This window comes from Rattus rattus, chromosome 8 (genome assembly GCF_011064425.1).
Source record: "Rattus rattus isolate New Zealand chromosome 8, Rrattus_CSIRO_v1, whole genome shotgun sequence".
Taxonomy (NCBI): domain Eukaryota; kingdom Metazoa; phylum Chordata; class Mammalia; order Rodentia; family Muridae; genus Rattus; species Rattus rattus.
Genome location: NC_046161.1, coordinates 64963593 through 64980957, shown reverse-complemented (window position 1 = coordinate 64980957; position 17365 = coordinate 64963593). Strand labels below are relative to the sequence as shown.

At 39.1% G+C, this 17365-nt stretch overlaps 1 protein-coding gene, 1 long non-coding RNA gene and 1 pseudogene across 4 annotated transcripts in view; all 3 read left to right on the top strand.

The window, feature by feature from the left end:
* Positions 1-3730, top strand: part of LOC116908070 — a 3840-nt gene extending 110 nt beyond the window's left edge. Inside the window, exons 1-3 of the long non-coding RNA XR_004388872.1 lie at positions 1-170; positions 607-855; positions 3682-3730. The exon at positions 1-170 is cut by the window's left edge and continues 110 nt beyond it. This is a non-coding gene — a long non-coding RNA (uncharacterized LOC116908070). The remainder of the gene's footprint in view (positions 171-606; positions 856-3681) is intronic.
* Positions 1-17365, top strand: part of Mindy2 (MINDY lysine 48 deubiquitinase 2) — a 59877-nt gene that overhangs the window by 20571 nt on the left and 21941 nt on the right. For 2 of the 3 annotated variants that reach the window (XM_032911341.1, XM_032911342.1), the window contains exons 3-5: positions 5326-5390; positions 9782-9940; positions 13716-13818. In XM_032911341.1, the coding sequence (XP_032767232.1) occupies positions 5326-5390; positions 9782-9940; positions 13716-13818 (327 nt within the window). The remainder of the gene's footprint in view (positions 1-5325; positions 5391-9781; positions 9941-13715; positions 13819-17365) is intronic. The other variant, XM_032911343.1, reaches the window with a different exon arrangement.
* Positions 15022-16115, top strand: LOC116908069 (annotated as a pseudogene).

The following is a 17365-nucleotide window of genomic DNA, read 5'->3' as shown; positions in this document are numbered from 1 at the left end:
CATGTTCATCTTTTAAAACAACCCATTTTAAAAGAGCACTCTTAGTCTCGGCTGTTTCACAAAGGCCTTGTAACTGCTCTGGAAGCACTCTGTGGCCAGCTGCAGAGCCTAGCGCTCGCCTTTCAAAGCACCTGCTCACCTATCTGTTTAGGTTCCAGCATCCATGTCAGGTGGCTTACCTTTAACTCCAAACTTGGCACCTTCTTCAGGCCTCTGTAGGCACCCATGCTCACATGTACATATGCATATATAAGATTGTGTGTGTGTGTGTGTGTGTGTGTGTGTGTGTGTGTGTGTGTGTGTGTGATCTACCCAGTTCTGAACCCACTTTAGACAGCTCCTTGCAGAGGCCATTTATAAGCCTGGCAGGTTTCAGTGTCTGATTTCAAAACCACATTAGATACTTAGATCCTTTATTCTTGACTTAGTCTCTGGGAAAAATAGACACTTGTCTAATTTTAAGGATACGAAATTTGATTTTTGTATAACCAAATTATTGGTTTTTAAAGAGTAGCATCTTTGTCCTACTGTTGATTTTAACCCATGACAAAAATGTATTTGACTTTCATCAAATATGCTGAGAGTACTGGGGAAATGTTCAGTCAGTAAAGTACCTGAAAAACAAGCATAAGGACACCAGTTTGATCCCCCAAGAACCCAGGTCACAAAGCTGGGCATAGTAGAAGCACTTGGCTTTACCCTTCTGGGGAAACCAAAACAGGAAGCTTCCAGGGGTTCAGTGGCCAGCTACCATAGCCTGCTAGATGCATGCTGGATCCCAGTGAGGAGCCCTGTCTCAGAACTCAGAGTAGAGGGCTCACAAGGATCAACAGGAGAGACTGACCTCTGGCCTCTGTACACACACACATGAAACAAATACCCTGGACACAGTGGTACCTGATGTAATCCCTGTACTGTAGAAGTAGGCAGGAGGATCCCGAGTTCAAGACTAGCCTGGGTTACGTAATGAGCACCTGTCTCAAAACAAGCAAAAAAGGCTGGAGAGATGGCTCAGCGGTTAAGAGCATCTACTGCTTTTCCAAATGATTCGCATTCCAGTCCTAGTGTCCATGTCAGGTAGCTTACAACTGCCTGTACTTCCAGACCTGACACTGTCTTTTGGCCTTTGCAGGCACTCATGCTCACATGTCTGTATACATATATAATATTTAACATTTTTATTCTCTCTCTCTCTCTCTCTCTCTCTGTGTGTGTGTGTGTGTGTGTGTGTGTGTGTGTGTGTGTCTGTGTGTGTGTGTGTGTCTGTGTGTGTATACAGTGCCTGTGTATGGAGGCCAGAAGAAGGCATAAGATGTCCTGTGGCTGGGTTACAGGCAGTCGTGAGCTGCCTAACATGGGTGCTAGGAACCAAACTCAGGTCCTCTTGAAGAATATGTGCTCTTAACTGCTGAGCTATATTTCCAGTTGTCTCACACATAATTTTAAAAGTATAATAAATCATTAAAACTTGAAGGGGGAGGGTTGTGGATTTAGCTCAGTGGTAGAGCGCTTGCCTAGGAAGCGCAAGGTCCTGGGTTCGGTCCCCAGCTCCGGAAAAAAAAAAAAAAAAAAAAAACTTGAAGGGGGAAAAATACTTTTGTTTCATGAAATACGAGTCTTGCATACTCCATGTTGTCCTAGAGCTGACAGTCATCTCCCTTCAGGCTCCATGGAGAGCTGTGGGGAACAAGTACCTTTTTTATGCAGAGAATGTTTTGAAAGTAAGTACTCAAAGGCTCAAAGGTGGGATAATCTAGACAAAAGTATACTCTTAGATCATTTATTTACATGTCTAAAAATGAAAGATGTTTTCTTAGAAATTCAATTTCTTCTTTTTAAAAAGATTTGATTTTAATGACTAGGTTTAATTCAGTGGTAAGAACATAACTTACCACTCAACAAAGCTCTGGGTTTGATCAATCAGATTCCTGTAGTACAAATTCTTTCTAAACTATATGGTTCCAGCATTGTGTGCCTAGAACACTAGTTGTCTTGTGCTAGATAATAAATCATCCTAGTGTTTAATGGTACCAAACAATAATCCTTTGTTCTTTCACAGCATCTTCGGGTCAGGAATCTAGGTGGCAGCCTCATTCAAGGTCTTAGGAGACTACAGACATGGTGCCCACCAGCACTGCCACCTCAAGTGAAAATGCAGCTATGGAAAGTTGGTGGCTGTTCACACACTCAGTTGATGGCAAGATTCAGGTTTTCATAGTTGTGGCACTAAAGCTATTAGTTACCTGATGACTTTTGGCTGGAAGCCTCCTGCCATAGGAGTCTCTCCATTAGGAGCCTCACAACACAGAACACATCTTCAGAGTAAAAGTAGAGAGTACAACAGTAAAAGCTACAATATTTTGTATTCTAATATAGAAGTGACACCTCATTACTCCATCATATTTTGTTTGTTAGAGGTAAATCAGGCAGGTATGGCAAAATCCACCTATAATCCCAGCACTGGAGAGACTGAGGCCTGATTTTAAGACTAGCCTGGGCTACAAATATGACTCTGACTCAAGAACACGGCAGGGTGGGGGTGGGAGACACCAAGATGAGTCAGTAAATTCATTCTCTGTTCAAGGATATATTTTTTAAAAGTCATAAATATCAAGAGTCTTGTCATCAGCCCCCAAGCTTTTGTCTCTGTAAGAACATCCTTTAATTCTGTCTCATCTAATGTTCCACATCCTGGGCCAACTAACATGGTAGCTAAGAAAGCAAAAGAAACATAGAACACAATAAAATATGGGATGCAAGCAGACCACTCACGGTCATTATCTGAATAAGTGTCACATAGAGTTGATAGTTCTTGTATGAGTAAAATAAAGTCATTGCTGGTATAACTTCTCTGTCTTAAAATACTAGATTGATGTCTATAGAAATTCTTTTGTTTTCAGAGTTGCAAAGCCTAAGACAGCAGTACTCAACCTGTGGATCACATATCAGATATTTGCATGATGATTCATAACAGTAGCAAAATTACACTTATGAAGTAGCAACAAAATAATTTTATGATTGGGAGTCAGCACAACTGAAGGAACTGTATTAAAGGGTTGCAGCATTAGGAAGGTTGAGAGTCACTGGCTTAAGAGAATGTTTGGTGTAGTCTTTATAAATTTATTTCAAAGTAGAAGGTAAAGGTTACAGTAAAGCCATTTTATTAACTTGTTAGCTACTTGGGTAAGAAGCTAATTCCATACTGTTTCTATCATACATAATTCCTTACTGTTTCTATCATCATAATTCCTTACTGTTTCTATCAATAGAAATTCCATTTAAATTGAAAGATTTGAACATTTAAAAGGGGACACATAATGGATAAATAAAATATCTGTAAATATCTGTAAACTCTAAAGAGCTAAGGATCTTTCAGAATCTACATAGCCATTTCCATTTGGGGAAAAATACAGCAAGCAAACAACAACAAACTATCATAAAGTGTAAGAAAGATAAAAGACTATGAAAAAATCTCCATTACATATATCACAGAAATTGTGCTAATTCCTCTAATTTTGAAAGAGCTTTTAGGGTCATCAAGATGGCTTAGTGAGCAAAGGTACCATCAAGACTGACCACCTGATGTCAGTCCCCAAGCCCTAAATGATGGGCAAAAAGCGCTCAATCCCACACCTTGTTCTCTGACCTCCACATGGCACTCATCCATGGGTGCATGCACAGGTGCACACACACACACACACACACACACACACACACACACACACACACACACACACACTAAATGAAATAGAAATATGATGAAAATGTAAAAGAATTTTTACAACTCAATAAAATGATAGTAATTATACAGATAATTTAAAGAAAAGACATGCATTTAATAATTTTACAGGCAATTCATAGAATGTAGTTCTATGGTAGAGCACACGCTTAGCATGTTCAAAGCCCTGATTCAATACACAAGCACACCAGAATCTTTATATAAATATATATATAAGCTAAGAATGGCATTGTATGTCTTTATTCCTAGGTCTTGGGAGGCAGAAGCAGGTGGATCTCTCTATGAGTTCGAGGCCACCCACAATCTCATAGTGAGACCCTGTCTAAAGAGAGACAGATAGACAGACAGACAGACAGACAGAGAAAGACAGAGACAGAGAGACATGGATACAGAGAGAGCAATAGCTATTCTTCCAGAGGACCCAATTCGATTGTACCCACCAGGAAACAGCTCACAACTGTCTATAATTCCAGCCCCAGGGGATTTGACACACTCCCTACCCTCTGAGGTACCATATGATGCACATACATGCAGCAAAAAAAAAAAAAACCCATACACAGAAATAAAAACTTAAAAGTGTGTGTGTGTGTGTGTGTGAAGAAAAAGAGACAGATCAGAAAGATACTACATAATAAAAGTGTCCTCCACATTTTTTAAGTTTTTAAAAATATATTAAAAAGTTTTACATGCATTAAAAAATGATAGCATCTATAGCTTATAAAATCATTGGAGAAGTAATTAAATTATATATAGCAACCGAAGTTGGTGTTTTCTTTGAGATCTCTATGAGTTGTAAAAGATGCCAAAATATATTGTAGATGTAAAATAAGAGAATATTCAGGTTGGGACTTATGGCATAGACCTCCAAGTCTAGTTATTCTGGAGGAGCTCTAGTTCAAGGCCAGCCTGGGCAACTTGGTAAGACTTTATCTTAAAGACTAGAAGAGGGCTGGAGAGATGGCTCAGTGGTTAAGAGCACTTTCTGCTCTTACAGAGGACCTGGGTTTGATCCTAGCACCCACATGGCAGCTCACAACCACCTATAACTGCAGCTCCAGGATGCCCTCTGACACTCTACCTCAGACACACATGTACACAGATATACATGCTGGCAAAACACCCATTTTTTTCATTTAAAAGGGTCTGGAAATATAGTTCAGTGGGTAGAGTCGGTTCAGTCTACAGTACCACAAAAAAGAAAACAGGGGAAAAGGGAGGGAAAGTCCATGAGCATTGCACTGTGTACACTGAAAACTAGGTAAGACGAGCAGTCAGCTTGGACTTTCTGGCTAGAACTAAGGGGCCAAGTTGATAAGCATCCTGTTGCTGCAATGTTTAAAAGTTTATAGTCAGGCTGGAGAGGTGGCTCAGTGGTTAGGGGCACTGGCTGCTCTTCCAGAGGTCCTGAGTTCAATTCCCCACAACCACATGGTGGCTCACAACCATCTGTGATGGGATCCGATGCCATCCTCTGGTGTGCCTGAAGACAGCTACAGTTTACTTACATAAGTTTTTTAAGTTTACTATTAAAATCTTTTATAAGCAGAAAGAATTTTTTAAAGGCAATTCATAATTTCTTTTTACAGGCGATTACATGCTTGAGGCAAAGCCAAAAGAAATCTCAGAAATTCAACGTGTAAATTATGAACAGGTAATAAATATGACTTTTATGTTAAAACATGTAATTTCGTATTATGAATTTATGCATTGAACTTTGCCTGTGGTTTGAAACCTTTCCTGGGGCTAGAGAGATGGCTCAGTGGTTAGGAGCACTGAGTGTTCTTCCCGAGGTCCTGAGTTCAATTCCCAGCAACCACATGGTGGCTCACAACCATCTGTAATGGGATCTGATGCCCTCTTCTGGTGTGTCTGGAGACAGTGACAGTGTACTCATAACATAAAAGAATAAATTTTAAAAAAAAGAAAAAAAAAAGAAACCTTTCCTGTACAGGACTAGAGAAGGAGTGCATTAGGCTCTGCCAGCTACTTCAGTTCAGGTCTGCTGCTTGTTCTTTCTTTTCTCTCTCTTTCTTCAAAACTACCCTTTAAAACTGTAAAAATAGTTCTTAGCTCAGAGCCATATTTGGTTCAAAAACCATAATTTTTGGACTCTGCATGTATATGCTAGTGATTTATTGGTATCATCTTATAAATCCATACAGGATAACTTGACATTTTCCTGAATTCACTCTCAAGTGAATTTGTCGTTGGTTTGTCCTTTCTTGTATCATTTAAAGGATTATCATTTTTCCAGTGCTGAGAATTGAATTCAATACCTTGTACTGCAAGTCCTCAAGTTATGCTTAGGGTAAGGCTGATTAAGTGTTGCCTGAGGTGTCAGGACACGTTCTGTTGCTGTACAGTTTCAACAAGTCCACATACTTGGCCCATCCTTTTGAGATCCTATTCTGTAGCAAAGATAGAGCAGGAAAGCACACTCCCAATGCTGGCCTCATTTTCTTCAGTATTCTTAGTATTTGTTAATAGAAAGAAAAAGAAATTTAACTTTTTTGTTTGTTTTTTGTTTTGGTTTGGTTTTTTGAGACAGGGTTTCTCTGTATGTATAGCCCTGGCTGTCTTGGAACTCTGTAGACCAGGCTGCCTCAAACTCATAGACCCACCTGCCTCTGCCTCGTGGGCACTGGGTACTGGGATTAAAAATTAACTTCTTTTGTGGAAGGAAAGGTCACCACTTCTACTGTGGAGGAAATGAACGTCACTGGGGATTCGTTTCACTTTTAAATGTAATCAGCTGGGCCTGGTGAGACCTCACCTGCACAGAGTTCCACGCCAACCAGAACTACACAGTGAGACCCTGTCTCAAAGAACAAAGCCACAAAACAACCATCAGGCCCAAATGCACATCAGGGAACAAAATTCATTTCTAGTTTTCAGAGTTTGTTTGTTTGTTTGTTTATGGAGACGGGTTTCACTGTGTAGACCTGGCTGTCCTGGAGCTCACAATGTAGACCAGGCTGGCCTCGAACTCACAGAGATTTACCTTCCTCTGCCTTCCAAACGCTGGGATTAATTTACAAAGTCTCTTGAGTTTAAATGTTCATGTAATCTTGTAATACAATTGGAAGACCAACATCTTGCATTATAGGTAATCTATATCTAAAGCCAACTTTGTGTGCTGATTTACATTTTGTTAGAAAAGACTGGAGCGTTACTCAGAGGGACCTGGGTTACTACTCAGTAACTTCCCCAAAAGTTCCTAGCTTAGAGCAGTGACGACTTTTTAAAAATTTCATGTGCATTGGTGTTTTGCCTGTGTGTCTGTCTTTGTGAGGATGTCATTTGGATGCCCCTCTTAACACTCAGACCCCACCACCCCTACAGCAGTGATTTTCAAACAGTTTTCAGCGGTAGAAATTTCTCCATGAAATCTTACATCTGCTTCTAGTATATAAAACTAATAAATGACATTTTTAATTGGTTTTTTTAAGCTAGCATAGAAAGTAATGTATTTTATCATGAAATTTTCATGCATGCTTGTTCTTAGGTTACCCCCTCGTGCTCTCGCCCCTTCTCTGGCTTCCTTCTTCCCAATTCACATGAATTCATTACTGGCGTTTCCCCTCCTTCCCCCCACCCTTAGAGTTCATCTTCCCTTTCCAAGTTCAAGTTCCCTTTTTAATCTAATAACTCATGTCCACATTTAAAAGAATAGCATTTTATAAGTATGAAATTGTAAGGTTCAATTTATTTCACTTATAAAGTTTATGTAATTTCTTACTGAACTCAATGAGATATTTTTTGATAACACCAAAACTGAAATTCAAAATAGTGGCTGGTCATTCTGGTGTCTGTTGGAGGCCTAAGGATCCACCTGACAAGTGTTTGAAGGTGAAGGCAGTATGTTTGTTCCCTTTAAACCACCAGGCAGTCTGGCTGCATTTGCATTATGGTGGCTTGGACTCCTGAGGAGTGGAAGGAAAGCTCTGCTTCACTTTGAGACAGAGGATGTATAAGGGCTTAAGGCAAACACCATGATTTCACTGAGATGATTCAGTGCATAAAGGAATTTAATTCCTGGAACCCATGTGGTAAATTCCTATAAAGACTTTCACAGTGTAAGGAAACATGGTGCGCATGGATGACAAGAGGATTGCATTTTTTATTTTGTTTATTTTTGCAGTTGTAGGGTATTTAATGAGAACTTTACACAAGCTAGCTGTAGTGAGGACTCTACCACTAAGCTGTACCTTCAGCCTGAAAGGTTTTTAAATGACTGCAAATGTGTTTGCAAAACATGCTTTTGTTTAAGCTGGCTGTGACAAATATCACATTTATTCTAAGAGATCAGGAAGCAGGGTGGAGGACTGAAAATTGAAGGCCTGGCCTATATAGCAAGACTGTCTGAAATAAATAAAAGCATGGTTTGTATTTAAATTTAAAATACTTCATTAGGCTAGCAGTACCCTTGAGAGGAATTGTAAAACAGTTTTACCGGCACCCTTAAAGGTATATCAGCAATCATCCCTCACTCTTAAATTTTATACCATAATCATCAATTGAGAATCAGGAAGAGGTTTATTTTTTAACATTTGTTTATAAATTTATCTATATTATCAGTTTTATTACTCTTGATGGTTATTAAATTGTAGGAAATTATTTACAGGGTTTTTTTTTTTTTTTTTTTTTTTTTTTTTTTTTTGAGGCTTAGTCTTACTGTGAAGCCTCGCCTGGCCTTGAATTTCCTATCTTCCTGCTTCCATTTCTCTAATGCTGGAATTATAGTATGTGTTGGCTTTTACTTGTTCTATGAGATATATCTTGTTTATTCTTATATTTAATTGTTTAAAAATCCAGAAAAACTGGTTTTAAAATAATCTTCATTAAATAATTTATGACCAAATTTATCTTTAATTAATTAATTAATGTAGCCACCCATGTGCATATGCTACAGATTGCTTGTAAGAGTTAAGGACACCATTGCAGAAATCAGTTCTTTCTATTGTGGGTTCTAACAATGAAATTCAGATCATCAGACTTGTACAGCAGGTACCTTTACTCACCCCTTGATCTCAGCAGTTAGATTTTATGATCTGTTCTCTGCCTGTCTCTGAGACTTCACCTACAACTCCCCTCATTTATTTAGATCTTCACTTACAGAGCTCCTTGCTGTCCACAGGCAGTGTAATACGCTCATTTTTACATCGCTGTTCCTTTGGTAGTGGTTGTTCTTGGTGGTGGTGGTGGGCGGTGTGTGTGTGTGTGCTTGTAATTAGTGTTCCCTTCTGTCTGGAAGGGTTCCCACCACTACCACCAGAGCTTCTCAGAACTTGTTTTTTTTCCTTTTCTTTTTTTTTCTTTTATTTTCATTCCTTCCTTCTATCCTTTTTCTTTTCTAATCTTTCCTTATCTTTTCTCTTTTCCTTTCCTTCTTTTCTTTCCTTTGCTTTCCAAGACAGGGTTTCTTTGTGTAGCCCTGCCTGTCCTGGAACCTGCTCTGTACACCAGGCTGGACTTGAACTCAGAGAGATCTGCCTGCCTCTGCCTCACCAGTGCTGGGATTAAAGCACGTGCCAACTTAGTCTAAAATTAGGTCCTACCTTCTGCCACTGCAGTCATACTGCTCAGTTTTTCTTGTTAATGCTTAGCATCCTGTTGTATGTTTACATGGCCGTCTCTTGTAGTAGCACTAATCACCTGACAGCAGAAGCTGTGTGTTCACTATTGTTTACTAGAACTCAGGTTAGTACTTGGTACACAGTACATACTTAATAAAGGTCTACTCAGGGCTGAAGATGTGGTTTATCTGTATGCACAAACCCCTGGGTTGGGTTCCTAGTGCTGTAGGACTATAATAAAAAAAAAAGAATAAAATAAAATCAGAAAATGAAAATAAAAGTGTTGATGGAAATAACAGGTCTTTTTTACTGTTTTTAGAACAGGGTCTTGCTCTGTTGCTTAGTGTAGTCTGGAAGTCTTGGGCTTAAATGAGAACCGTGTGGGGACTACAGGCACATGCCACCACATACAACTTTTTATAGTAATTACTCTTCTGAACTCTGCTTCTTTCTTTTGTATTTGCAGAATATGAGCGATGCTATGGCAATCTTGCACAAACTGCAGACAGGCCTGGATGTGAATGTCAGGTTCACTGGGGTACGAGTTTTCGAGTACACACCAGAGTGCATAGTCTTTGATCTTCTAGATATTCCTTTGTATCATGGGTGGTTAGTGGACCCTCAGGTAAGTAGAATTTGAGTTATATAAACACAGGGGGCTGGAGGGAGGGGGGCCTCAGTGGTCAAGAGCACTGGCTACTGTAGACAGGTCACAACTCTCGGTAATTCTAGTTCCAGGGGGTCCAGTGCCCTCTTCTGACCCATGCAACCACCAACATACCACTGGGGCACAGACATACGTGTAGGCAAAACATTTATATACATAAAATAAAAATGTTTCAGTTACATAAGTACAAATGTAGGAAGTTATTCTAAACACATATATTTGTATTTATATTTATATTTAATTTATATATTCTAAATTGTTTTGGTTTTTATATTTAATTATAGATAATATATAGTTAATTTATATTTAACAGTATATATTATTTTATACACTTTATATAGTATATAATAATTGTTACCCATTGTTTATTATATATTGTTAATTGATATTATAAATTAATTATAGTATTAATAATTGTATATAATGATTATTATATGTACTATTATATAATAGATAATATTATATATTTAATATTTGTATATGTTGTACTTAATTTTATATATAAAATAATTATATACTTAATTTATTTGTTTATTTAATTGCCTATCAATATCCCATTGCTCTGTTATTTGCTGAAAAATTATTCAGGACCAATTAATTATCTTGATACTCATTTGAAAAGTGATACACACACCTTTTTTTGCTCAATTTTTTTTAACTCTCCAGTATAGTTGGAATAAGGTGAAATCATAATGGGCACTTGTTTTGTTTTTCATTTTTGTGGCCAGGCCCGTATGGCCTCCCAGGCTGACCTGGCACTCATTCTGTAGTCCAGGATGGTCATGAATCCGACTCTGCCTAACACCACTTCCTGCCTTTCTCTGACATTCTCACTTTACTGTAGAGACACTTCTGTTTTTCTCTTGGCTAAGCAGGTCAGCTTGTTCCTCTCAGAGCTGCTAATGTTGCTGTAGGTCCTGGCATGAAACCCAGAGCCCCGTGCATGCCAGGCAAGTCTGCAGTCTCAGCCCAGCTCAGTTTTGCAGTGAATGGATTAATATTCACTGTGGACTCCTATTCTCCTGGTACCTTGTTCTCTCAGATCTTCACATATTTGGTTCTTTGTATATCAAAAGTTCTTGTCAAATATTATATGTCAGAGAGGACCTCCCTAAACTTATTACTCTTCCTCTTGTCACCATTTTCTCTCCCTTTACTATGTTTTTACCATTTATCATTAACTACAATTATTATCTTTACCTGACTGACTATAATTTCCCAATAAGTGTTTATTCTGTGGGCCTGGAATCTTATGTCTCAGCATTTAGAATAGTGTGTTGCACACAGTAGGTGCTTAATAAATATTAACTGATGGATACATTGTGGCTTCATTAGCTATTGAGAGAGAAAGAGGCCATCGTAGCAGAGGCTTGCCCATACCCTCCATCCCTGTCTATTGCTAAAAGCAACTGGTATTCTGGGCAGTAGAGGGGTAGGTAGTTCACTTTAACAAGGATATCTGTGTTAATCAGTACTCTTTCACAAAGGATGTCACTAAAAGTCAACCATACCCAGCATTTTACACATGCCAGGTGTGTCCTGACAGGTAGCAATGCCAGGTAGTTTTACTTCTTGTGAATAACATGACATTAAACTAAACTCAGATCACCTGTTTGTATGTGTAGCTAGCTATAAGTTGTCCAGTCCACAGGGGAATAATATGCTTATAGAAAAAAATGAACTTCAGTGTAGTACAGAGGTGTTTCTGGTCTAAACAAGGTTCTCAAGAGAAGTCTAAGTGCTTTAGATCTGTTCCATTCACTTGTTTTCTAACAAATCTTGATGCTCAGAAGAGAACAAGAGAAGGCAAAAGCTTTAAAACCCCTCAAAACTGGATGCTTCTTTCACTTCTAATTCTGTGGTCTCTAAATAGCTATGGCTTGGGTATAGTAGTGCCCACCTTTTACTACCAGGATTTGGAAGACAGGCAGGCCTCTTCCTGATCTACAGAGAGAATTCCAGGACAGCTAGGGTTACATAGAGAGAGACTTTGTCTCAAAAGAGAAAACTAATATATAGAAAAAATAATATAGAGAAAAATAAATATATTCTTTTGGATAATGAACACTAGAATTCAGTCACTTGAGAAGATGTTTCTAAATGATTGATAATTAATATTTTATTTTATTTTTTAGCTAGGATCTCATTCATCCTAGAATGGCTTCAAACTCCTATGTAACAGAGGAATCACCTTAAATTCCTGATCCACCTGCTTCCACCTTCCAAGTGCTAAGGCTACATAAACGTACAGGCCACCACACCCTCTGTAGCAATCAGTGAGCTGAAAAGGGCAGACGCTAACACATAATTCTGTCCTTGTAAAATCATTTTTCAAGAATGAAGCAAAGTTGTTTTCAAATTACATTTTAGAAATTTGCTATAACTAGGGTTTTATTAGTAGAAATATATAAGTATTTGGACAAGAAGTAAAATTACTCCAAGTATAAAGAAAAACTAGATATAATGTATATAACATAGATAAATCTAAGTTACTGGTGATTAACAAATAACAAACATTTTTGGATACTAAAACCTTCTAAACTCTGCAAAAATAACAGAAATTAGAAGGAGAATGAATGAAAGTATTCCAAAGACCCAACATTAATTGTTCAAAAAAGAAAATAACGGGTTGGAGATGTAGCTCAGTGGTAGAGCGCTTGCCTAGCAAGCGCAAGGCCCTGGGTTCGGTCCCCAGCTCCGAAAGAAAGAAAAAAGAAAAAAAAAAGAAAAAAGAAAATAACAATTTCTGTCTTTAATTTTGTAATAAGTCTTGCTTTGTTATTGAGTTTGGCCTCAGCAAATACTTAAAAAGACAATGATTGTGGGCTGGATTAAAGCAGATTTGTTTTCTTATGTTGATAAGAGACACACATAAAATATAATTATATAGAGAGATTGTAAGGACAAAAGAATGCCTCAAAATTAATAAAAGTGGTGGGCAGACAGCATGGGCATTCTGAGTTTGAGGCCAGCCTGAAACTTATGAGACCTCCCTCTCAAAAAAAAAAAAAAAAAGAAAAGAAAGAAAAAGAAGAAGAAAGAAGGAGAGAAAGAAGGAGAAAAAGAAAGTAAGATAAGCCTGAAGCTGTCATGGGAGGAGGAGGGTTCAGCATCAAGGGCACAGGCATGTGCCGCCATGCTGTTTGAAAACATCTGTGTTTTATCTGACACTAAATTTTTCTTTTTCTAAGTTTATTTTTGTTTTATGTGTATGGATGTTCTGTCTGCATGGATGTTTGTATACTGTGTTTGTGCAGTGCCTCAGAGACCAAAAGAGGCTGTTGGCTTCTGGAAGTGGAGTTGCAGACAGTTGTGACACCTATGTGGGTGCTAGGAAAATAACCCAGGTCTTCTGGGAAAACAGCCAGTGCTTTTAGCTCTGAGTCAGATCTCTACCCCCCTGAAATTTTCTTACTTTTTTCTCCCGAATATCTCATGTATTATAGTGGCTTAAATGTTTTATAGTCTTTAAGTCTTTAAAGTCTAAAAGTGTTTAAAGGCTTTATAGTCTTAAAGTTGCATGAAATAACTATCATTTTTTGCACAATTCGAATATCACTGCAGTAGTTTTCATGATGGGTATGAAACTGCTTTTCAAGGTTCCATGCTGACTTTCTCCCAAGCATTTCCATTTAATGTTGTTATTAGAAAACATGCTTTCAGAGTGCAGGGCTTACCTTTGTTACTGTTTCCAATCTCTCTGGGACTAGTGGGACCATCATGTGTTTTCCAGATCGATGACATTGTAAGAGCTGTTGGCAACTGCAGCTACAACCAGCTGGTGGAGAAGATCATCTCCTGTAAGCAGTCGGACAACAGCCAGTTGGTTAGTGAAGGTGGGTGAGCGCTGCTCATACCTGCTAGGATAACTTGTCTTGAAATTCATTGAGTGCACATTCATCTTTTATAAGGATACAAAATAACAGTTTCTTTATAACATGTTCATAGCTGTAAATTGTTTAGACAGGACTTCTAAAAATACCACAAGTGGTGGCACTTGTAATAATTAAGAGAAGCATTCGTAGGCATGCCAGGAAAGGATTCTTTCTGGACCTATTCATCTGGCATGTAAAATCAGGGCAGGGTGCTGATAGAATGCTTTGAGTCACTTACAGCTTTGGCATGGTCAAATGTCCAATGAAGTGGGTTGCTTTATTGACCCTGAACCCTCTATCTGAGGAGAGCGTATGTATTCTCCACGTGTCTCAGTGCAGTTCAGTATAAAAGCCTCATTCTGGAACATGAGTAACTGACAGAGATTACTAACTTCACTGTCACAGAGACAGGTCAATATTTTTTCAGTCTTTCTTTTTCTCCCATTCTCAAGAGTTCTATGTCACTTTTCCTCAATAAGTCTACATTTACTCCATTTAAAAATATATAACTTTTTCAGCTGTGCTCCAGTTAATAGTGAGTAAAGAGATTTGAAACCAGAATGTTCTCAGGCTGGAAGCCATTCACATAAACTTTAACCACCACTCACTTGGTTCTTCCTTAGAATGGTAAAAGGAAGAAAGGAAGGAAAAAGAAAAGAAAAAAATCAGAGGAGGCGGGGGCAAGGAATGAGTCTCTCGGACAAAGTTCTTCAAAATGTAGCACAATAAAAATTGATTTTATATATATATATATATATCACATTTTTAAAAATTAAAGCTAGTTTTTATAAGGCTACATTATAGACGAGGGGCTGGGCAAAGTGGCATATGTTTTTAATACCAGCATTCAGGAGGCAGAGACAGGAGGATCTTTGTGAGTTTGAGACCAGCCTGATCTATGTAATAAGTTTCAGGACAGCCAGGACTACATAGAGACCCTGTCTCAAAAACAAACAAACAAAACAATGGTCTAAGCTAGGGAGATGACTCAGTTGGTCAAATTCCTGATGTGTAAGACCTGTATTAGATCTCTTATCTCACATAAAAGGAGGCACTTCGGAGACAGGAGGATCCTGGGGGCCACCTAGTCAACCATTCTAGCTAAATTGCTAAGGATCCTGTCTCAGATAAAAGGAGATAGCAACAAGGAAGACATTAACCTACATCAATCCCTGGCCCTCCATCTGAACACACACTTGCATACATATGCATGCACACACATGAACACACACACCAAAAACAAAAGACAATATAAGAGCACTTAAAGCTCTCTCCTCCAGCCGAGCAAGATGCCCAAAAGAAAGAAGGCCGAGGGAAAGAAAGTGGCCCCAGCCCCCACCGTCGTCAAGAAACAGGAGGCCAAAACGGTGGTCAATCCTTTGTTTGAGAAAAGGCCCAAGAACTTCAGCATTGGGCAGAACACCTAGCCCAAAAGAGATCTCACACACTTCGTCAAATGGCCCTGCTACATCAGGCTGCAGCGGCAGAGAGCCATCCTCTATAAGCGGCTCAAAGTACCTCCTGCCATCAACCAGTTCGCCCAGGCCCTGGACAGGCAGACAGTGACTCAGCTGCTTAAGCTCAGCTGCTTAAGTACAGGCCAGAGACAAAGCAGGAGAAGCAGCAGAGGCTGCTGGCCCGTGCTGAGAAGAAAGCTGTTGTCAAAGGGGACATCTCAGCTAAGAGACCGCCTGTCCTCCAAGCAGAGGTCAATACAGTCACCACCTCAGTGGAGAACAAGAAGGCTCAGCTGGTGGTGATTGCCCATGATGTGGACCCCATTGAGCTGGTGGTCTTCCTGCCTGCCCTGTGTCGAAAGATGGGGGTGCCCTACTGCATCATCAAGGGACCAGGCTGGGGCACCTGGTCCACAGGAAGACATGCACCACTGTTGCCTTCACATAGGTTAACTCGGAAGACACGGGTGCTCTGGCTAAGCTGGTGGGAGCTACTAGAACCAATTATAATGACAAATATGATGAGATCTGCCGCCACTAGGGAGGCAGCATCCTGGGGCCTAAGTCTGTGGCTCGCATTGTCAAGCTGGAAAAGGCCAAGGCTAAAGAACTCACCACTAAACTCACCACTAAATGTACACTAAGTTTTCTGTACATAAATATAATTACAAAATTATCTTCCAAGAAAAGCATATAAAATGATGTGTACATGACTCTCATTAACTAATCCTACTAGTTGTATTAATTATCCAGGCTCTTATCTATTACTTGAAAAGATAATATAAACATACAGGACTCTGATCATTGATTTGTGTGACAGTTGTTTTATTACAACTTAAGACTGAAAAGTTTACATATTAGGAAGGAAACAAGCAATAAAGATATCATATCATAAAAATGCTGTCGCCTCCTCATGTAGTGTCCCATGCCTCTTCTAATCCTAGTGCTTCAGAGTTTGGGATAGGAGAGCTGCCATGACTTTGAGTCCAGCCTGAGCTGTGGCCGTATAATGAGCTGCAGGCCAGTATGGGCTACAGTGTGAGATCACCTCAAAACAAAGTCTTGTTTTCTCTCCAAATGCTCACTAAATGTACTTCTTCCTTCTATATTCCCAGTGTCAGATGTATTCCTGAAAAGAAGTCTATAAAGGGAATTCCTATCTATAGAATCTACTTTATCACCAGCACTCCACACACTTTTAGAATTGTACTATTCTAGGGCTGCTAAGACGGCTCTTCTCACAGCAAACCTAATGACCTGAGTTTGATCTCCATTACTCATGGCAGAAAGACAGACCCAAGTCCTGAAAGTTAGCCTCTACATCTACATGCATCCAGTAACATGCATGTACAACACATACACACACATACACACGATGATGATAATGATGGCGATGATGATGATGATAACTCTTTAAAATATAATTCAATGGTAATTGAAAGAACAAAATTCAAAATGTTAAGTATCAGAATGAATTCATGAAAGGGAGTTTGGGTGAGAAGCTACCAGAAACAGCCTGACAGCATCCTTCCCATGCCAGGCTGCGATCCCACGAGGGTAGGAGTTCACTAAGTACAGTGAGCACAGGAAAGTCAGTTCCTTCATTACTTCCCTTTCCCCCTAACCTGACAGTGTAAGTCATTGCTTCTCTGACACTGACTCCCCAGCTGGGGTAATGGGCAGTGTAGATACATAGTATGGATGATTGGAAAGGAGTCACCTACTCTGATCTGCATAGAATTTTGGGGTACATATACTGTGCATCTTTATTATAAAGTCTAAGACATGCCAATTCGATAGCAGTGAAACGCTAAATGATTTTTACACTAAGAAGTGATCATATATGGAGTTTATCATAGATTAAAAGCTAACTAGTTTTCTGATAATAAGAAATAGCAATATGTAGTGTGCTTGAAATAATACCAGGCATGACTTTTATAAGACCCCAGAGTTCACACAAACAGGGAAGAGCCACAGGGACTGTTTTTGCTCAGATTTTAGCAACTCCTTCCCACATGTTTGTGATTATATCTGCTTCCTTTCGTGTATAG